At 44.8% G+C, this 23143-nt stretch overlaps 1 protein-coding gene across 2 annotated transcripts in view; it reads right to left on the reverse strand.

Annotated features, from left to right (window-relative positions):
* Nucleotides 1–9132: 9132 nt before the first annotated feature.
* The window catches only part of GPRIN3 (GPRIN family member 3), an 80126-nt gene continuing 66115 nt past the window's right edge, over nucleotides 9133–23143 (reverse strand). For both annotated transcript variants that reach the window (XM_055138410.1, XM_055138411.1), the window contains exon 2: nucleotides 9133–19744. In XM_055138410.1, coding sequence (XP_054994385.1) covers nucleotides 17657–19636 — 1980 coding nt within the window. In that variant the 5' untranslated portion in view covers nucleotides 19637–19744 and the 3' untranslated portion in view covers nucleotides 9133–17656. The remainder of the gene's footprint in view (nucleotides 19745–23143) is intronic.

Below are 23143 nucleotides of genomic sequence, written 5' to 3' on the forward strand. Positions count from 1 at the left end.
TCAGGCTCTGTGTTCAGGGATCAGTCCCGGTGATGCTTGGGGCCTCTATGCAGTGCTGGGAATTAAACAAGGGTTGGATGCATGCAGAGCAAACACCTTAACTCCCTGTACTATCTATCAGCCCCTAATTTATTTCTTTTAATTAATAAACACTCAGAACCGGTTGTTCATTTTATTTTGTGTCCACAGCTGTCTTTCTTGGTTATTTTTATGTTCCAGCAATCACAAATATTGTACATAAATGTGAAATAATACAAAGGTTTTCACAAGTTTTTTTTTCAAATTAACATATAAAAGTTAATCTGGGGAATCTTTCTTCAGAAGACCATAATCTGGAAGATTCTTTGCCTTCCTTTCCCTTTCCTTAAATAAAGTCTTTTCTGACTAAAAGAAAAAAGTTATTCTGGGTCAGATGTACATATCTTCCTCACTGCCTTGACTAATGAAATGAATACGTATTTTGTTATTTTATTTTATTGTTTTGGGCGTTGTTTTGTGGTGCTCAGGGCCTACTGTTGGTGCAGTGCTCAGGGAACAAGTGGTACTAGGGATCAAATGTAAGGCTCCCACATGCGAAGTGTGTACTCCAGCCCTTTGAACCATCCCTTTTTGACTCTTTAATGCTTATTTTAGTCAGGTTACCCAAAATTGTCTTTTCTTTCTTACTGGGGTGTTAAGATTCACTTCCCATATGGTCCCCATGTAAGGTTTTGGATTTTAGAAGCTTGCCTCTTCATTTCATATGACATTGTTTACATAAATTGTATTTTATATATATGTATTTTGTATTTCTTTTTTGTGTTGAATCATACACTGATTTTTATAAAGCTTTAATCTTAAAACTATCACATTGATTTAATTAATGTGCACCTAAAAAGTAGTACATGAAAATTGTAGTGAAAATGACCACTCACTGTCACTGTCATCTCGTTGCTCATCGATTTGTTCGAGTGGGCACCAGCAACGTCTCTCATTGAGAGACTTATTGTTACTGTTTTTTGGCATATCCAATACGCATGGGTAGCTTGCCAGGCTCTGCCGCGCGGGCTCGATACTCTCAGTAGCTTGCCGGGCTCTCCGAGAGGGGCGGAGGAATCGAACTCGGGTCTGCCGTGTGAAAGCCGAACGCTAGCTACATTTTGACATTATAGTATTATATAGGGCAAAATAGTCAGAAGTGCAAAAAGATGTTGTGGTTTTCTATATACTATTTGCCTAGTTCCATCCTTTCTTTTCCTTTTATCTTTTCTTTTCTTTTCTTCTCTTTTCTTTTTTTTCTTTTCTTTTCTTTTCTCTTCTCTTCTTTTCTTACTTTCTTTTCTTTTGTGCCACACCCGGTGATGCTCAGGAGTTACTCCTGGTTCTGCACTCAGGAATTACTCCTGGCTGTGCTGGGGGGACCATATGGGATGCCAGAGTTTGATCCCATGTTGGCTGCATGCAAGGCAACCACCATTATTATCTCTCCAGCCCTTTTTTTTTTTAACTTTTTGGGTCACACCCGGCAATGCACAGGGGTTACTCCTGGCTCTGCACTCAGGAATTACTCCTGGTGGTGCTCAGGGGACCATATGGGATGCTGGGAATCGAACCCAGGTAGGCCATGTGCAAGGCAAACACCCTACCTGCTGTGCTATTGCTCCAGCCCCCAGCCCTTGTTTTCTTGACTGAACTCTTGAGGTGAGTTTCTGGGCTTCATCTTTATGTGCCAACAGTTCCCCGATCATCTCCCTCGCGTGGCCCTTTCGACATGGCCACATTTAGTGGTCTACATAACCGGGCGCCTCTGAAGCATGAAGGCTGAGGATCATTCACATTTCTAACACCTACATGTTGTCTGTGTAGTTTGTAATACAAGATAATGATTTTTTGGATTATGTTTTAAATTCTATTTTAGACCCTTAAATTAACCTTTTGGTTGACACTTTAGCAAAGTAGAAAGATTGTTCCAACTATAGGAGGAGCTGGTTATTCTGCCCTGGACATTTCTTAGAAGGAGGCAGGATCTATAGCTGCTTTTACAGAGTTAGACTTTATCTGCGGAGTCATCTGTGTACATGCTTATTTCTTTGGCATTTTTAATATTTTTCACTGAGAGGAAGTATGAATATATTGTGTCTGTAACTTCCTGTCTTTTCTTTATCCACATCATAACACTATGGCTCCCGCTCTGTTGCAATGTAGCTCACTGGCAGATAAACACAAAGACTTCTTAAAATGAAATGATGGTATCACAAACTCATAATTGCTTCCATGTTTCTGTCCATACATTTAGCCATTGTTACAGGAATCCTTATCTCTAGATGAACATTTCAACTTGACAAGATAAAAGAAAGTATAGTAGGATTTGGTTAGCTCATAAGGGAGGATCTAATGAAATAGCTTTATCTTCCAGTAATTTTATGATTTATTTTAAAATATGCTTAAGACTTGGCCACATATTTTTGATGTACATATCTAAAGTTCATAAATATTTAATTACAAAATTTATTTTATTTTTGTGGGTAAGCACACCTGGCAATGCTTAGGAATTAATCCTAGCTCTGCACTCAGGAATCACTGCTAAAGGACTCAGCAGAACCATATGGGATGCTGTGGATTGGACCCGGGTGAGCCACGTACAAAGCAAGTGCCCTACCCTCTGTGTTATGACTCTTGCCCATTAATTATGAGAATTCTTGTGAGGCTAGGAAGTTAGCTATAAGATACAAGAAATAACATGTAATTAATTTGTGCAACGACTTTGTATTGAACTTTAAATAATGCCTTTGTAACCCAGATAGCATTTTTCTTGTCAAAAAGGGGCAAGTAATTTCATGTAGTTTCAATAATAATTTCATATAGCAAACTAATTTTATATAATTTCACTAAGTAGACAATATATTTTTGCATTCTTTAATAAAATGCATTATTGTTCTTATGAATATTTGCATAGAATGTGAAAAGCTATTTTGGCACTGTAGTTTATTCCCCTTCTCTTCCATTAGATCCACTGTTTGGAGGAGAGATATTGGAATGATGCTCATTTTCTACTAAAAATAATTGTTCCTTTTCAAAATACTCACTTGGACTTGGAGAGATTTGTTACTTTATTAGTGACAAGTAATGCATCAAATGTATTGACCCATACTCCGAGGTTTGAGTCAATAAAGCTTTCCAAGGGCAATGATGAGAATGAGGATGGCCATCATGGGAGAAGCATGATGTGGTACTGACAACGTAGCTAGCAGTCTTTTGCTTGTTTCTGGGCCACAACCGGGTGCTCAGGGTTTATTCCTGGCTCTGAGCTCAGAAATTACCCCTGCAATGCTCCAAAGTAGAGAGAGAGTATGGGGGAAATTGTCTGCCATGGAGGCAGGGGGAGGGCTGGAAAGGGGGGGTATACTGGGGAGAATACTTGGTGGAGGTATACTTGGTGGAGAACGTGCACTGGTGAAGGGATGGGTGTTTGATTGTTGTACCACTGAAACTCAAACATGAAAAGTTTGTAACAATCTCATGGTGATTCAATTAAATAAAAGGAAGGAAGAAAAAAAGGAAAGAAAGGAAGAAAGAAAGGAAGGAAGGAAGGAAGGAAGGAAGGAAGGAAGGAAGGAAGGAAGGAAGGAAGGAAGGAAGGAAGAAAGGAAGGAAGGAAGAAAGAAAGGAAGGAAGGAAGGAAGGAAGAAAGGAAGGAAGGAAGGAAGGAAGGAAGGAAGGAAGAGAGGGAGGGAGGGAGGAAGGAAGAAAGGAAGGAAGGAAGGAAGAAAGGAAGGAAGGAAGGAAGAAAGAAAGAAAGAAAGAAAGAAAGAAAGGAAAGGAATAAAGAAAGGAAGGAAGGAAGGAAGGAAGAAAGAAAGAAAGAAAGAAAGAAAGAAAGAAAGAAAGAAAGAAAGAAAGGAAAGGAATAAAGAAAGGAAGGAAGGAAGGAAGGAAGGAAGAAAGAGAGAAAGAAAGAAAGAAAGGAAGGAAGGAAGGAAGAAAGAGAAAGAAAGGAAGGAAGGAAGGAAGGAAGAAAGAGAGAAAGAAAAAGAAAGAAAGAAAGAAAGAAAGAAAGAAAGAAAGAAAGAAAGAAAGAAAGAAAGAAAGAAAGAAAGAAAGAAAGAAAGAAAGAAAGAAAGAATGAAAATACCCCTGCTGGTGCTCGGGGGATGATATGGACACCAGGGATCAGACCTGGGTCGGCTTTGTGCCAGGTGGACGCCCTTCCTGCGGTCCTGTCGGTCGGCCCTGGAGCATTTTGGTGGCGTCCTTATCCCCACGGCACTTCCCGGGCCGTGAACAGCCACAGAGACTGGCCGGTGCAGCTCTGACGGGCGGGCAGCCCCCGGCGGGAGTGAGCTGAGTCTTGCTTCCGTTACTGACCAGGTTCAGGGACCTTCTCTCTCTGCATCGCAGCTCTTGTCTTAGCAGAGGGGCAGGTTCAGAACATAGACGTCAAGGAGTAAGAAGATACCAGGAATAAAATTTTAGAGCAATGTCTAGTGTGTTGTAAAGATTCCATATGCCTTGGGCACTCTTAGTCATGGTGGCGGGACAGGAAAAGCTTCTGACGTATGATCCTATACATATGTTCACTCTAGTGAGCAAGAGACAGAGATGCTGATTGTCCTTTTTCGTAAATGAGAAAATTGGGACAAAAATTTCGTTAAATGTCTAGCTAAAGAGCTCCAAGAAAGTGCTGATATCTATCTGAACATCTCCCATGATAGATTAGGGCTTTTGTCATCTCAAAATGATATTTTATCATACCCATAATATGAGTAAAACCTCTTATGTGTTTGATCTATACTATTCATACTAGCATTTTTATATTTATTTATTTGCTTTTTTGGGTCACATCCAGCGATGCTCAGGGGTTCCTCCTGGCTCTGCACTCAGGAATTACTCCTGGCGGTACTTGGGGGACCATATGGGATGCCGGGGATTGAACCTGAGTCGGCCTCATGCAAGGCAGATGCCCTCCCTGCTGTGCTATTGCTCCGGCCCCCCCAGTTAGGGTTTTTGACAGAAACGGCCTCAAAGCAGAGAAGCCTACTGAGGGGCAGGGCAAATGTCCGGTTACAAGGCGTCTGGACTGGAATCCGCGTGTTCTGCTGAGCTTTCTCGGGAGCCCCGGTGCTCGCCCAGTCCTGGCTCGGGATGAATTCTCTTGCTGGTCCTCACTGTCTTCACAGTTGGAACCTGGGGATTTCCCAGAAGAAGGTCGTCCCATTTGTCTTCTCCTCCTACGCTCACGTGCTCTCACCAGGTGCGCGGCTCAAGAATCCCGCGCGGCGGGCTGGGAAAGAGGCAGCAGATGCCACCAGCCAACTTGGTACCTTGGCACCAGCCTCGCTGTCAAATGACTCGAGTCCTTAGCGCCGTCTGCTGCGTTAGCTACTTCGGAAAGGCAGGACTGTGTTCTGCTTGAAGCAGTACTGAAATGGACTCACCGTGGCTCCCCTATCGGTCTCAGGCCTCTTGGGGCTCTTCAGTGAGTGCTCTATTAGTTTTCTAGGGCCGTGCCACCAGCTACCAGAAACTTTGAGTCTTAAAACAGTGCCACTCGGGGCCAGGTTTTCCCAACTGTGAACGGACTTTTTGGGTGATGCCAGGAGCGTTGCCAGGATCCTGGACCAGCTGCTGGACCCAGAGAGCTGCCCCAGCTAAGAGCACCTTGCGGACGGCCCTGGGGAGGGCAGTGACCGCGCTGGCCCAGGGCACGACCCCCGTGGCGTTCAGTGCCGTCGCTGCTGGGGCAGCCAAGGGCAGAATTCTGATGATGCTGCAGCGCAGTGGTCCCCGGCCAGCGTGGCTCGGGGGGCAGTGGCGGGCAGCAGCAGTGACCACAGTTCCCGATGCCAGCACGGAAGCCAGTGGCCAGACCACGAGTGACCTCGAGCTCCCCTGACGCAGGCCTGAGTCAGCGCATCCCCGCATCCCCGGAGTGCCCGCTACAGGCTGGCACCCCGCTGGCTCCGCCCAGACCACGCCTCACCCCTCACGTCTGAAACAAAACCCGTCCTTTCAGTGGACGGAGAGATAGTCAGGGGTCGGGCGCTCGCCTGGCATGCAGCCCACCCCCGTTTGATTCCTGGCACTGCGTGTGGTCCCGAGCTCTGCTGGGATTGAACCCAGAGCGCGGAGCCAGGAGTCAGCCCTGAGCGCCACGGGTCCCCCCTCCCCCCTGCATCAAAGAACACCAAGAAACCCAAATATTTTGTGGGTGTGTGGGGCGAGGGCCGCCTCTGGAGCAGGAGGGGAAGTTGACTGATGGTCTGCGCTTGGTCTGACAGGGTTTGCCTTCAGGGTCACTCCTGGCAAGACTCTGGTGGTTGTAGGTTGTGTTGGATTAAAGTTGGGTCCTTGTCTGCAAAATACTCTAATACTCTTTTTTTTTTTTGCTTTATTTTTTTTGGGTCACACCCAGCGATGCTCAGGGGTCACTCCTGGCTCTGCACTCAGGAATTACCCCTGGCCGTGCTCAGGGGACCCTATGGGATGCTGGGAATCGAACCCGGGTTGGCCGCATGCAAGGCAAACGCCCTACTCGCTGTGCTATTGCTCCAGCCCCTGCAAAATACTCTTAAAGTCACAATTTATGTATTGTGCAAGCATATTTTAGAAGACTTTCAGCATTTATTTATATCGATTAAAAGTTTATTAAATATAAGAAGAGGGTGAAATTCTAGTCTTTTACACTGGAGTGATAAAATTTAAAGAAAAATGAAAGCCACTCATACCGGATGAATTGGGACCACCATTTGTTTTGCCTGTCGTTCCATCCACACTGCTCTACAGTAAGTATTGTTACCCTTGATTTACAGATGAATGCACTAAGCCTAAGAAGAGATTATATGATCTAGCTAAGGATATTAAAGCTGGTAAACTCAGGTTCCTCTGGTTCTAATCCTAGATACTCACTACCTTATCTCTTTGATCATTCAGTTTGTATGTCTCAAATATCTGCCACTGGGCAAAAAAATGGACTGAAACTCAGTGTGGATTTGTGCATGCTCCCTCCCAAGGTGGGAGACGTGCCTGAAAGCATATCTGGCACATAACTGTCATGATTGGAACTATATTGACTTTGGGCAGAAATAAGATAGGCATCAAGCAAATATTGATCAGCTTTTTAATACCTCTTATCTTATTTCTAGAACCTATTATCTTTTTCAATAACTTTCTGCTTATTTGCTTATGTATTTTTGTTCATTTTCTATTTAGAATACTCAAGTTTCCTGTGCAATTTGAAAGGTGTGAAATGGAAATAAACAACATGTAGAAAAACGTCAGCCCTGGTTTGTTTTTATCAGATATCTCTTGAGTAATATTAGCTGCCATCCGGACCATTTACATTTCAGCTGGGATACTCCTCTGTGATGCATGTAGAAAAAAATTGCCTTCTCTAACGAGTTAGTTCTAAGGGTATGAAAAAGGAGAACTCCATAAATTAACTCAATGAAAGTCCAAGATGATTATGGAAAAAAATTAAACAATGTTGGAACTCTGCAGTTCATTATGAATGTGTCGAAGACCAAAAAGGATCCTATATGCTTTACAAAACATAGTTCTTTCAAAAGAAATATGAGCTCTATTAAATGCATTAGTTAGTAAGCCAGCTAAGCGAATGCAGATGCCAGGAAGACTGCTCTTGTGTTTACTACCTAACATTCATTGTCTGGATATACCCTATAATGGGTCTAATGTCTGCGGTGGGACATGAGTGATTAAAGCAGCCAACAAACCACCTCAGTCCCATGAGGACTCCTACATGATCACCTTGACAAATATCTTAAGAAATGCATGAGATTTAATTTTGCCAAGAAAAGTTGTCTAAGAATATTGGGCACAGCAGCCTGCAGACACCATTTTAGGCTGAAATAGTGTGTTTCTGTCTGCACAGACAAGTGAGGAAGAGTGTAGCTCTTGTGAAGTTTGAAGTAATCACCGTGTGAAGTTCATGAATACTTCAGTCATTTGAATCAAAATCTGGGTTTTATAAACATTCGTTTGAAAAGATGTTTGCACACCTATGCTCACTGCAGTCGCAGCTCAATAGCCAGGCAATGAAATAGCCCAAAGTCCAATGGCAAACTAAGAAGAAAGCTCTGGCACACAGACAAATGAGAATGCAATGCAGGAGCGTAGACAGATAAAATCATGCCACTTGCTGCAACTACCATGGAACCGAGGGGCACTGTGTTAAGTAAAATAAGTCAGAGGGAGAAGGACAAAATACTGTCTGGTTTCATTCGTCTGTAGTATGCAGAAAAACAAAACAATGGAATAGACAAAATTGAATGACCAAGGCAAACACTTGGTCTTGAAATATCAAACTGAGATTATCGAATGGGACGGGAGGGGCGGGGGAGGGGCAGTCAGACTTGAATAAGGACGTTGCTCAGGGTATTGGGCACTTTGGTGTTGGTAAGGTGTGTGACCGCATATCAAAGACCTTAAATGTGAATACTAGTAAAAACACATAAGCTAGACTAAAATATAAATGATTTGGGGTTTATAAATATTATACCTCTCCTGATCTACAGCTACTTGTTGAATTGAAGGTGAATTCAAGGAGGCAAATCAGAGCACAATTACATAGTTAGTTTTATTAATAGTCAGGCCAGATGGGAGGACACACTGGGCTTTTATCTCCTAAGAATCTAGACTAAAAAAATCTCAGCTCTCCTTCCCGGGGAGACAGAGAGGCTGGGACCACACAGTAGCTGTTGGTGGACTCTGAGGAAGACACGGCTGAGCCTGAGCTTGAGAGAGTGTATGCGTGAGTGAGGGTTCCCTGCCTTCATGGGGGCCACCCCTCCAGTCTCCCATAAACGCCAAGTTCTCACGACTCTTGTGAAGAAAGACTGGAAGAATTCTTCTGTACATGGACACACACAGATACAAATGAATACAGCTGTGCCATGGAGCACAGGAAAAATGCTGCTTCTGATGACTGTAGGCATTGTGAATTAATTCCGTGGAAATTCTATCTTAATTAAAGGGGTTGGGGAATACCAATCATTGTATACACTTTGGCTCCACTAAACATTCCTAGCAGAAGTGTGTCATACAAAAATCAACCGAGTCTAAAAAGTTAGGGCTGAAAAACTCAACTGGACAGCAGTAGCAAAGGCGAGAATAATAACAGAAGACAAGGACAACTAATTTTATCCTATATAGCATTTATTATGGAAAATGAAATGCAAAAAAATTACATTTTTGAAGGCAAAGCTAAATCATCACATGAACCTCAGTATCTTAAGCATCCATTCAAAATTCAGGTTGCAAATGAAAGTGCAAGTATCTGTAATTTCGAAATCTTGATATATCCTTATATCAATAAATAACATTCCATTTCCCCCCCTGTGAATGAAGCTTTATTGGTAGGTAAATTTAGGAAAATGAGAATGGCTTAAGAAAACATTTTACAACTTTTATATATGGATATCATGGACATCATGAAAAGACGTAACTTTAGATTCTAATATTAATACTAGTCACAAATTGAATTTCATTTTGACTATTACTGTTTCTTCAGTGATTTTTACATTGCACTACACTTTTGGTCTTTCTCAGCTGAATAAATAACACACATAAATTATTATCATTTGACAGCTATAATCTTATGGGTGGTATTTAAATTAATAAACATCTTCCAAAATAATTGCATATATTTTTCTTTCAAGCAACAGTAAATATTGACAAACATCAAGAATTCAGGTACAATGTCCTTATTAACAAGTATGTTTTTAGGAATTAAAGAATACTGCAAGTTACAGGTGTAATTATAGTGTTCTTATGGTTAACTTGTATTTATTCTGGAATATAGAGATGGCACATTTGTTATCTAAAATGTGAATATGAACTTAGTGGTATTATTAACTTTCTACTGATAAAAGATTATATATTTGCACTTGGCCAAAGTGAATTCTCTGTCAATGGACAATTCTGGTGATTTCTGTCACATCTTCCATCTAATAATCAACCGGTCACTTTTTAGTATCATGGAATCAGTCAAATCTTACTGTTTTAGGATTCAGGTCAATCTTGGTCTTTACTAAGGTGAATATTTCTTAGAAGAATGAGAAAAATACGCAAACAGTATCAATTTACTCTGAAAAGTTGGCAAAACTTGTCCAGAGTTGACACTTGTTGGCTGATGGATGAGCACAACCTTATTCAGTCCACATAGCATAATGATCATAGATGACAGCTATTTCTTACGTGGCACTATCTCAATGAGCTCCAAATTGTCCACGTCCTATATTCCATCAACATCATCTGTCATGTAAAAATAATCACAGGACTGGAGACAGATATGGGTAGAGTTCTATCCCCGGCACCCCATATGGTCTCCTGAGCACTTTCAGGAGTAATTCCTGAGTGCAAAGCCAGGGCTAAACTCCAAGCATAGCCAGGTGTGGCCCAGGACGCCTGCATCCCCCCATGCCCCCCCCCCCCCCCCAAATAACTCTGGCTTCTCTTTGGTGTTGTAAAACATTTCTCTGCTGACCTAAAAAGAGTGCCTGCATTCAGCTTCCACTCTGCATGAGATCGGTGGATACTTCACTGTAGCTCTAAGACTCTTAAAGCCCGTGCAAGTTCAAATGTAGCCCATAAAACAAAGTTTTCCCCTAGTGTTCTCCATTTCCAGGTGAAAAACTAGGTGCTTAAAAACAGGACTAAACCTTTGAAGCTGCTTCTTCTATGTTTCTGGAAGATTCTAGCAAGACCCCCAGGATCCATTGGGACTGGGCTTTCCTAAGCACCACGGCTGCGGCCAGGAGGTGGCACCTCTCCAGGAGAGAATCTGACCTGGTTTTAATTCATGCAGAACAGTCATGGGAAGATGCAGTTCTTAACTGTTGGTTTAATTTGCAATTTCTTTAAATACACAGCATGAATTCAATGCGTGTGTGTGCACACGGATGAGGGTAAGCTATTTACAGTTATGCTACATAGAGATTTTTATGTATAGAAAATGAAAGGAAAAAACCCAACGAACCCACACTGACTAGCCTTTTTGAGGCTTTGGGCAGTGGTTTATTCTGCCTGCTTTCCTACAGCTGCATTGAGGATTCAGATGATTCATACAAGGTATGTACACAGTCACACCCATAGTATGTACATCCCAGTCACACACTTAACACAGAGACGATGTGTGAGGAACAGAAATCAACCTGGTGGTCAAACAACTGACCTTACCTGTGCCTGAGGCTGCGGTTAACTCGCCCTGGCATATTAGAATGCCAAAGCGTTTTAGCTTATCATAGCCAAAGTCCTGATTGCTAGATTCAACTGTTGTGGTAACTATGCGATCTACTTTAGAGATGATTCAAAACAAAACGGAACAAAAGACAACCAAGCAACAGCCCTTTCTGACCTTCAAAAGTGAAAAGTCAAATTGTTACTAAATATACAAACATGCACCACCATTGGCTTTATTCATGGGCATTCAGGTGCCCACTTGATGCCAAGCTTCGGCCTTAAAATGGGGAATGTTATTTTTTTTTTACACATAAAAATAGAAAACTCACCACTCACAGATGAACCACACAGACCGTGGCGTTGTGCCACACGGGATTATGCACAACATACTGTCTCCAGACTTGAAGAACAGTGATAAATATACTAAGGAATGTGGTTGCTGTTAGGAGTGCTCAGGACCTGCTGACCTTTCTCAACCCCAATAATAGGTATTTCCAGATGCCAGTGAAATAAGAATAAATCTCTCCTCTTGGCACTAAGGAGTAGGAGTTTAATACTGCAAGCTCTGATTTACCAACATCATTTTCAGACACGACGGAGTACATTATGAAAAATGAGCTCTTCAAAGATGTAGTCTAAAATAAATTCCATGAAATCTACACTAAAGTGTAGATGCCTTCAGATACCTATGAACATGGGTGGTTCCCTTCTACTTATCCAATAGTTAATTCTCTCTATACACATCTAGATTTTACATATTACAAGCAATGATACATATCAGAAAAAAATGTTTAACTGCTTAAAAGTTTTAAAGAATAGAGAGTTTAATTTTAAAGTATCAAAGAGTAATACCAATAGTAGTGTCCTAAAGCAAGTTATAATCTCAACCCTAGAAATCTGTGGATGGTATGCCCGCATTTTAAGAGACCCAGAAAAGCTAGCATTCTTCTCCCATCTAATTATGTTAACAGTTCACTGATGTCTTTCATAATTATCACCTGCTGTTGATCATTGATATCTTTCTCTGAAGTAAGAAACAGTTAATTTTTATGCCTACCATTTTGCAGCCAACTAATTTTGAGCCAGAACTCAAAAAGATACTCTGAAAATTTGTCTTTGGAAACACTCATTTGAAACATCATTTTCTGTAAGGCATATTTGAGCCGTTTGCAGTGAGTACTTATGTTTTAGTTATTTTAACATCTGGGAACTCATTTTTCATAGCTAAGGCTGGTAATCCTCCAGGCAGAGTTAATTGAATTGCTTTTCAAAACACTCGTGTCCAGGAAGAGTTATTACCATATGCCCAACTCTTCCATTTCAACAGTTTCTGGAGGGACCTGCTTTGAGTTTTAAGCTAGCAAGACTTTCACTGCTTTGCTTGCTTTGGCCAGCCCTGAAATAGAGATGCTGACCATATCTCGATGAACACTCATTAGTACTTTGCTTTTTATGGAGCTCCAAAATAAGTTTTTCCAGCAAGAAAGCAGAAATGATGCCTTTACTTGCTCTGTCCTATAAATCACAGTTATTCTTCAGGGAACAAACCATATCCATATCACGGCCTGCCCCTAATAGATGCACTTGCTGGTATAACTGCCTTTTGGGCACATTATTGCTTAGCTTTAATTTCATAGTCAACAGTCTTATTATCGTGATTAATATGAGCACTAGTCTTAAAAGAAAGCCGACCAAATTAATAAATAATGACATGTTGCATGCACCATTCTAGCCATTTCACCAAGATCTAGTTATTGAAATGTCCTTTATAATTTACATAATCTTGATTTACCTGATAACCAATAATAACTTTTCAGGATCATTGCTTTTATTTACACATATATACAGATTACTGAATTTACTTCAAGAGAGGTTATTTGGTTGTGGCAAGTGAGTATTTAGCTGGTGACTGTTCACAGTTAGAAGTAGCTGTAATGACTTCTGGCAGATGTCACTAATTACTTGCAAGGCAGAATCTTTCCATTTTCATCCTTCTTCATTTAGGTCCTCAGTCATTGAAAATTATGTTTATTTAATTTTTTTGTAGCCAAGAAGGCCTTTTTATTCCCCACAAGACTCCAATCAGATTCACAGAAATCAGTTTCAGTATTTACATGATTTTTCTCCTTTTGCAAACATGTCTTAAAATTTTCTTGACATCCGTAAGCCTGTGTGTCTGCACAGAGACCTATAATTACTTCGCTGGTTGCGGGATTTCATTCAGAAGGATCTAGGATGTAGAGGATGGCTAGGAGAGTTCGCTTATCACCTGCTCTTTGCCACTCAGCGGCAGCCAACCCCCAGTTGGAGACCAGGGTGATTATTCAACCAAGCTGGCCCCGAGAGCAGAGTGCCCAGCTAGGCAGACAGAACAGCAAACCCTGAAGTCCGTGTGGAGAAGACTTCTCATTCACGGTGTGGACAAAACAAGGGCGGGGCACGAGGGTTAGCTCTTTGATCCACGGAACTGCGAGACTGCTGGGTCCACCGCATCGTTATCACAGAGGCCTCCTTCTCAAACATCGCTAAGACCAGCTGGAGAGAGTAAACAGCGTCGTCTCCATGGCAGCGTCGTAGACGAATAGGAAGTCAGACCGTGAGGTTGAGTGCCCAGATTTCAGGAAAAACACATACGCGTCTAGGCAAGCCTTATCCTAATGTACTGTTTTTGTTTATACTGATTCTTAAAAATTAGACAAGGGGTGTGGTAATTATATGGTACTAGAAGTGGACGGTTTATTTATTTATTTTTTTTTAAAAAAGAACTGGAGGCTTTTTTTTTAACACTTGCACAATATGTAGGAGGACAAGAAGACATTATTTTCTCACATTTTGTCAGCGTAACTTAACAGAGTGGGTACAGCTAAAGCCAAACAATTTACATTAACAGCTTACTTGTATGTATAGCCTCTGTAAACATTTTATTTTAAAGTCACATCATATTCTATTCTTGATGTGGTATACGCAGGCAGTCCTGGAGTAATAGGAACTCACAGAAATGAGGAGAATACATTAGAATAAACTAGGAATAATAAAATCTCAATCCTCTGGAGTGAAACTAGACGTCATTGTGCTCTTATACATTCTACTTTAAGACCACAAGTTCCGATAAGCCTTTGGTTCCAAAATTCAAGTTCCATTTTCTATGTTACCATATGTTACATATGCATATTCAGTCTAATGTCTTTCAATTTTGATATTTAGCTTTAATAGACATAGAAGACAAAGGTATCATAATAATAGATTATTCTTAAGGAAAAAATTAGAATTATATTCAATATAGATGAACAAGACAAGGTGAGTAAAAGCATTCATATATTTTGTAAAAATGTTTATGTACAATGCTATTTATGATGATGCAAAAAAGAAAAAATTCTGCTTAAACTTGACCTAGCAACGTGTTCAACTTAGGCCACATAGGATTTTACTCTGTGTGAAATAATTGAGATAAGACAGCACAAAGTCACTAATCCAGAAAGACTGAATTAGAAAAGCACCAGAGAGAGACACATGGCAGCTGAATTAACAATGTTTTTCTTAGGATCACAAATGCATACAAATCAATGTTTAAATTAAAAACTCTAATATTCACTTGATAAGCCATAGAGAATTTTAATGTTTTATTTGTTTCATTATCCTCCAGTCTTAGTTAACGCATCTCTTATACTTCTGGATTCAGAAATATTTTCTATTAATTTAATGACCACACAGATCTCAAAGAATGTAAGGACAAAAGTGACTTTCAACCCATCAATATGGGTTGGACAAAGTAAAGGAGAGTTGAACCAGGGAAGAAACTCGATTCACCACTTCACCTGCTGGTTGAAATCTGCAGAATCCCACCTGCTCCTCACAGTGCGAGGGCTGTGTCATGAGCGGGGGTGAAGATTTTTCAAATAAAGGCCTTACTATGAGAGTACTTTGGGCAGCATTATGCAAAAACTTGGAGTTTAGTACAAAATTCTGTTGTCTTAAAAACACTTTCCATCTTCACTCTCCATTTTATGATTTGTTTCTGTTACTAGTTTCTAAAACTATTCTATAAGATTCAAAAAACAAAAGTCAGGTTTTGAAATTTTTTGTAACAAACTCTAGTGTGATAGAAGAAACGGTGAAAAGTAAAAAAAAATTAATAAATAATGATCAATCACAGCACCAAAGAAAATCAGTTGTCACTGCATCAAACATTAAGTTTTAATCCGAGAGGCAAACAGCAACACTGGGTTTACTTTTAATTTAACTTTTAATTTATTGATTGAATATGTGACGAGGCTTAAGTATCTCCTAGGTCGTTGCCTCCTTTAACTATTTATAAATCACGAGGTTACTACAAGCTCATGAGAATAAATGCCGTGGCCAGAGGCTGGATCTTCCCTTTTCCTAGTTTCACACGGAAACAGCCTGTGGTAAGCACCCACAGCTGAGGCTTACCTGGGGCCCCATCTGGAGTAGTGCTGCAGACAGCTGCGACTGTGTATACAAGCTTTTCTCTGTGTACACAGGCGTATGCCAGTGTGTGAGGGAGACAGCCAGGAGCAGAGAGGGGCCAGGCCACATCCTGGCAGACGCATCTGCCCACGAGACAGGCGCACCACTGCAAATGGGCATTGGAGGTCAAAAGAGGGTATGGGGCAAAATCTGTAATCATACATCACTTGGTCGCTCGGGGAATGGTTCATTTGGATCGTAAGTGCTAACAGAGGCCAGTTGGTAAGGATGCGCTCCACTGAAACATTCCTTGGAAGCTCCAGGTACGTAACTGTCATTCCCAGCCCTGCTTCTGGGAAATGCCTCTAGACAGACTCCAATTTGCTTAAATGAAAAATGAAAAAACAAAAACAAAAAACAACAACGAAAGCAGTCTCGTCTTACTAATTTGGGTGGGTGGCCACTGTAGCGTTCATTGTTAAGATATATTCAGAGTCTGCAAAAGAGAATTAACAAGAAAAAGAATTTTTAAAGTCAAAGCAGAGCAGGTTGAGAAGCCAGCCACTGTTGGTTTTGCAAATCACTGGGCCCGTGTGGTGTTTCCTCAGGGACCTGGCTCACTCCCCTCTCCGGCCGGGCCTCACCCCTCCGGTCCGGCTGGCAGTCTGGGCTGGGAAGGGCTCAGAACTCAGTCCCCTGTGCAGACAGGTGCAGGCTGGGGTCCAACAGGTGCCGACTCTCAGGCCACCTTCTACCCGGAACAAGCTGTTTTTAAAAACGCCTCTTTCACTGGGTCTGAGGGCTGAATAGCTGTGTGTGTGCAAAGGGCCACCTTTTTATTTTTTTTGCTTTTGGGTCACACCTGGCGATGCACAGGGGTCACTCCTGGCTCTGCACTCAGGAATCACTCCTGGCGGTGCTTAGGGGACCACATGGGATTCTGGGAATCGAACCCGGGTCGACCGTGTGCAAGGCAAATGCCCTACCCGCTGTGCTATCGCTCCAGCCCCAAAGGGCCACCTTTTTAGATGCACTTTATTTGACATACACAAGCTGTAAGGACATATGCCAGCCTTCTAGTTATTAGGCTACGTTTTCTATTGGACGGCTGTTGACCAAGTCCCAATACCCATTTACAGCACTCTAAATCAAACCGATTGCTTTTGTTATTCCTTTTCAACACAGAGAAAAGAGGACTTAGGGATTGGCTATTTAGAATTCCTTAGCAGAACGATCAGCCACAGGTCACTGTGACCGGGAGGAACCTGCCACCACCTAGAATTTTAGTATTGGCAAAAATGGAATGATTCCTTTTCCAGAATTCAGTCACACTGCTTCCTTCAGGGGGAGGAAATCTGAATTTATTCAGCTGGCTTCAGATTCACAGAGCTGTACCTTCCTTGCATGTATTTAGTGCAGAAAATCTTCACATCCCAACCTGCTTTATGTGGGCAGTATTCATATTCAAAAGCTGAGCTAATTTTCCTAATTTAACTGTTCTACATTTATTAACAGTATCACAAGGTGTATAAAACGGTTATCTGTAGGTGCTTACAAATATTCGTATTTGTTGTTTTGTACATCGAAACGCTCTTCATGGCAACAGACCTTGGAATGAGTCCAGTTCGCTTCACATTTTTACATTATAGCCCTCACCGGTTGTTTCAGTTTTGTGCAGCAACAGCATTTTCACTGTGAGAGGACTCCACATTTCCAGTGATGTTGCTCATAGCGTTTTGGCCATTTTTTAAAAAAAAAATTACAAAGCAGAGACTTTAATGAAGTACTGCAGTGTGATAAATTGAGGCAGTCACACAAAATGACACACGGACCACGTTAATGCTAGTTTCATAAGCGACATCATATTAATAAAAACAAAAACACACAACCCAGAGAATCTTATTTCCTTTCAACTGAGGTCATCAGCCTTCAGGCCAGCGCCCTTCTCTCTTTTCCTCTCGCTCTTCCGTCCAAAGCGACAGGCTGCTGGCAGCGAGGGGGCCTGGGCCTGGGTGCTGGGGTCAGGGGCCGGCGCGCCCCGCGGGGCGGGCGCTCAGTCCAGCACGGAGGAGGGCGCGGGGCGCACGCAGCAGTTGGGCCGGCGCAGGTGCTGCAGCAGCGCCTGGAGGACGCCGTGCTGCCGGCCCTTGAGCTTCTTCTGCGAGGATGTGTCCGAGGACACGGAGCGGCGGCCGTGCGCCTGCCGCAGCCGCTCGTGCTCGCGGATCTGGCGCTGCAGGTGGTTCTGGATGGCGACGCCCAGGGACTCGGGGTCCAGGGACGCGCCGTACACCTCCCACGTCATGCCCTGCTCGTCCCACACCACGTCCCGCACGCGCTTGGACGCCTTGGCCTGCGCCCGGGGCTCGGGCTGCTTCTTCCTGTCGCCCGCCAGGCCCGCCCGGTGCTCCCGCAGGAACTCGCTCACGCGGCTGGCGCGGCGCGGGCTGGCGCGGACGGTGCGCCCCGGGGTGCGCTCCCCCGAGGAGCCCGGGCTGGCGGTGCCCGAGCCGTCGGTGGGCAGGCTCAGGCGCGCGGCCCCGGCGGGGGACGGGTGGGCGCTGGACGCGGCCCCGCTCTCGGGGGCTCCGGGCCGCAGCTGAGCGCTGGGGAGCTGCGTCGCCGTCGTCCCCGCCGTCTCCTCCTGCTGCCCTCGCCCGGGGGGCTTCTCTTTCACCCCAGGCTCCGGGGGCCCGCGCTGGTCACCTGGGCTGGCCGGGTCCCCCGGCTGGGGGTGGCCTCTGGCGTCGGTCTCCACGTGCCCACTCCCCGGCAGGGGGCTCGGCCTCGTGCCGGCTGCTCCCTGCGCGCTCTGGGCAGCTCCGTCGGGGGTGCTTGATGCCAGGGACCCCGTCCCCCCACCTGCTGGCTGTTGGGAGCCCGTTCCCGGCGACCCCTTGTCCTCCCGGCTCGCGTCCCGAGCAGCCCGAGGGGACCCCTGCTTCTGTGCAGGGGGCGGCCCCTCTCCCGAGCCCCGGGTGGTCTGCGCGCTGTCGCACAGTTCCAGCGCCAGGACACGGTCCCCGGCGCCGTGGCAAACTACGCGCAGCTCTTCTGGGGGCTTCTCCCCCGGGTCCGGGCAGCGGGGGACGGCGGGGATGCCCGGGCTGGTGCACACCGCCCTGCTCTCCACGCTGGCCACCGCCTGCACCTCCGCATCCCGCCGCGCCCGGCCGAGCCAGGCCCCAAGCTCACTGCCCACCTCGGTGGTCATCGTGCTGGCCTCCTTGAACCTGGACCCCGGCGGCTCGGGCACAGGATCCGGCGGCCGCGAGGACGTGCCTGCGAGGAGGGCGCCCTGGGGAGGGTCTGAGGGCAGGGCCGGGGGCTCTGCGCTGGCCGCACACCCATGTCCCCCGCTCGAAGGGTCACAGGGCGTGGGCTGGGAGTCGCTGGTGGCCCCAGGCTGCTCCCCGTGGCTTCCTGGGGCACAGGGGACAGGAGCGTGGCCGGCCCGGGCCTCCACCGCCCGCGCCATGTCCTGGCTGGTCTCCCGAGCGGGAGCTGCGCAGTGGCCTGGCTCTTTGCTGCTGTCCCCACCGTCGCCCCCGGGACAGCGGGGCTCCGCACGTGGCTCTGCCTCGGACGGTCTCTGATCGCTGGCCTGGGTGACCTCGGGCTCCTCCCGGACTAGGGTCCTGTCCCCGGGGCTGGGCCGAGGCGCGTGCTGGTCAGCGGCTGGCATGGTGCGCTCTGGGTGCTGCGCAGGGTCCCTCCGAGGCGTGCAGAGGAGGCTGGGCGCGGGGGACCCGGCCGGCGAGCTGAGCGTGGGGGACGCCTTCTCCAGCTCCTGCAGGACGGCAGAAGACATGCCCGGCTCGGGGGGCTCATGCTCGCAGGCCTGCATCAGGACCCCCGCAGCCGGCCCCGGGCCGAGCGCGGGCTCTGCAGGTGCGCCGGGAAGGCCATTGGCGCACCCTGGCACCAGGGCTCCGGGGGGCTGGCACCGTGGCGCCCCCAGAACGTCTTCTGTGCTGGTAGCGGCGATCAGAGAGACTTTGGCTGGTCTCAGAGAGTCAGGGACAGTCCCCATGGAACTTCGCTCCAGAAAAAGCTCTGAGCTGGCTTTGGGACTGTGCCGGACAATCGTGGCTCAGACAGAAGAAGACGAAGTCAGGGACAACAGCTCGGGAGGACCAATCTGTAAATCAAGGAAAGGACCATGAGTATGAGCATGAGCGTGGTATAGCACGGTGGGCTAAGCAAGATGGAGAAGCCCCCACCATTTGGGTCAGATCTTAGACGCACACCAACCTTTTATTCCAATATTTGTCTGTTGCAATTTTTTTTTCTCTTTGGGTCCCACCCGGCGATGCTCAGGGGGTACTCCTGCCTCTGCACTCAGGAATGACTCCTGGCAGTGCTCAGGGGACGGTATGGGGTGCCCAGGATTGAACCCGGGTTGGCCGCGTGCAAGGTAAACGCCCTACCCTCTGTGCTCTCGCTCATGTCCCTCCTCCAATATAAGTCAATATGAAAATTCGCCTTGGGAAGGGGTTAGAAAACTATTCGAATGCCCCAAATCTCATTTTCAGAGCTTCATTTCTGCTTTTGTGCCCCAAGCTCCCTCCCCTCTTTCTTGTCACCTGTGTTTTCTTTTTCTTTGCACATTAAAAAAAAATAACATACTGTGACTTACAAAGTTTTCCATAGCTGAGTTTTAGACACATACACACAACATTGCAGCACTGATCCCACCACCAGTGGCAGCTTCCCTCCACCCATCTGAGGCTCGCTCCCGTGTCCCTCTCCCTCCAGCCCGCCCTCCAGCCCACCCCGCACCCTCTGATCAGGCCCCTTTCTAAGTTTGCTTGCAAAGTCTGGGTCTCTTGATTTCAGTGTTGTTGACACTGGGGTTTGGAGATTTGGTTTTGTGATTCCTCACCACCACCTTCCTAGCTGGCTCCCCTGACCTGGTCCCCGTTGCTTCTCCTCTGTCTCTCCTCTCTCTCCCCTCCACTCTTTCTTTCCTTTCCTCCCTATACTCTGGGGCCAAGGTTGATGATGACTTCCCCCTTTAAAATGCTGCATTCTATTTTAATACCACGCACGAGTGCTAGCATCCTATATTTCACCATCTTGATTAAACTCTTCCTCCTAATCTCTGCCCCGTTTATTCTCAAAAAGCCTGTCCGCTCTTGAAGGATGTCTAGGAAATAGGCTATTCATGTAGTTACTTAAGCATTTTGATAGTTGTGTTGAAAGTAATTTGTGAAATCTTATTTACTAGATATCAGAAAACCCTGTGAAGCTACTGTGATCAGGTCAGTATGTGTTGAAATAGGCCGTACACAGGTGTGTAACAATATCTAGAAATAGATCCAAATGTAGCACTGTAGCACTGTCGTTCAGTTGTTCATCGATTTGTTTGAGCAGGCACTGGTAACGTCTCCATCATGAGACTTGTTGTTACTGTTTTTAACATATCAAATATGCCACAGGTAGCTTGCCAGCCTCTGCCGTGCAGGCGGGATACTCTCAGTAGCTTGCCGGGCTCTCCGAGAGGGACAGAGGAATTGAACCTGGATCGGATGCGTGCAAGGCAAATGCCCTACCCACTGTGCTATTGCTCCAGTCTCGATGTAAATGAGGTTTAATATATGATAGGAGAGGTTGCTTCATGATTAGAGGAATGAAATATTTAAAATGAGGGACTGGCAAACTATTCAGTTGGTGAAAAAGAGGAAAGTAGATATTTATCTTACACCAATTGCAAAAATAAGATCTATATGAATTTAGATAAATAAAAGTTTTAATATGTAAAAAAGTAGTTAAATAAATACTGTTATTAAGAGAATCTAGAATGAATATAGATGGGGGCAAGTATAGTAGACTTCTTTAGGAAAGCTATAAAATCATCATTATCATCATAATAAAGTTATTAGAAAAAATATAAACATAAGTAACTAAAAAAATCAAAACTCCCAATGGCAAACTATATTATATATAAGCATATTGGAACCAATTTTTCTAACTTCACTATTCATAGGAATGGGTTGAATATTTTGGGTCTTGCACTGTTCTTCTTCAGACAGCTTCACCCAAGTTTATCTCTCATTTCATCCTCACTGGAGCTTCCATCTCCAGTCATTTGTGCGCCAAAGGCCTCTTTCCCTCTTTCTTTTCACTGGTCTTGTTTAAACTCTCCCTCCTACTCTCTGCCCAGCCTGTTCTCAAAAAGCCTGCTTGCAAAAAACACAGTAGAAATGACATCTGCACCTCTTTGTTCATTGCAGCACTGTTCACAATAGCCAGAATCTGGAAACAACCCGAGTGCCTGAGAACTGATGACTGGTTAAAGAAAATTTGGTACATCTACACAGTGGAATACTATGCAGCTGTTAGGAAAGATGAAGTCATGAAATTTGCTTGTAAGTGGATGGTCATGCTGAGTGAAATGAGTCAGAATGAGAGGGACAGACATAGAAGGACTGCTCTCATTTGTAGAATATAAAATAACATATTATGAGACTGACACCCAAGGACAGTAGAGACAAGGGCCAGTAATATTGCTTCATAGTTGGAGGCCTGAGTCATGAACTAGGGGAGAAGGCAGCTGTAATAGGGAAGGGATCACTAAGTCAATGATGGTTGGAGGGATGGGAGATATGTGCTGAAAGTAGATAAAGGACCAAACATGATGGTCTCTCAGTACTGTATTACAAACCATAATGCCCCAAAGTAGAAAAAAGGTATGGGGGAAATTGTCTGCCATAGAGGGAGGGGAAGGGTTGGAAAAGGGGGGGATACTGGGGAAACTGGTGGTAGAGAATGTGCATTGGTGGAGGGATGGGTGTTCGATCATTGTATGACTGAAACTCAAACATGAAAGCTTTGTAACTGTAAAAAGATTTTTTTTTAGTGAAAAAACTCATCTTTTCAAAGTCCTACAATGGTGATTATCTTTTCCTTGCAATTGATTTTTATGAACTTCTTTTATTTTACCATTGTATAGATGCTCGGACTGGAGCGATAACACAGCAGGTAGGGCATTTGCCTTGCACGTGGCCGACCTGGGTTCGATTCTTCTGTCCCTCTTAGAAAGCCCGGCAAGCCTTCGAGAGTATCCTGCCCACATGGCAGAACCTGGCAAGCTACCCGTGGTGTATTCGATATGCCAAAAACAGTAACAACAAGTCTCACAATGGAGATGTTACTGGTGCCCGCTCGAGCAAATAGATGCTTCATTTCTCCAAAAGTACCTCTGTTTTCCCCACAGGACACACAGCAGCACCCTGCACATCCAGTGTTGTTAATTGATCTTGTTTCCCTACAAAACGGCCATTAAAAGCCCTGACAAATTTCAAAATAGTATAAAATTCTAACTCATGGCCTAAGCTATGACGAAGACACAAAGTGTGAATCTTATTTATTAAACTTCGCTTCTGTAATCCAGGCCTAGACAATACAAGATTGAACACTTGCTACATAAAGCTGCCTCATAATTTGCAAAAGGACAAAACGTCTGCTGTGCCCGGGGCCAAGAACCTGTTTTGCCAAGAGAATGGAAAAATCAATACAGCTCAAAGTTCAGTAACTG

Source organism: Sorex araneus, chromosome 5, assembly GCF_027595985.1.
Source record: "Sorex araneus isolate mSorAra2 chromosome 5, mSorAra2.pri, whole genome shotgun sequence".
Classification (NCBI taxonomy): Eukaryota; Metazoa; Chordata; class Mammalia; order Eulipotyphla; family Soricidae; genus Sorex; species Sorex araneus.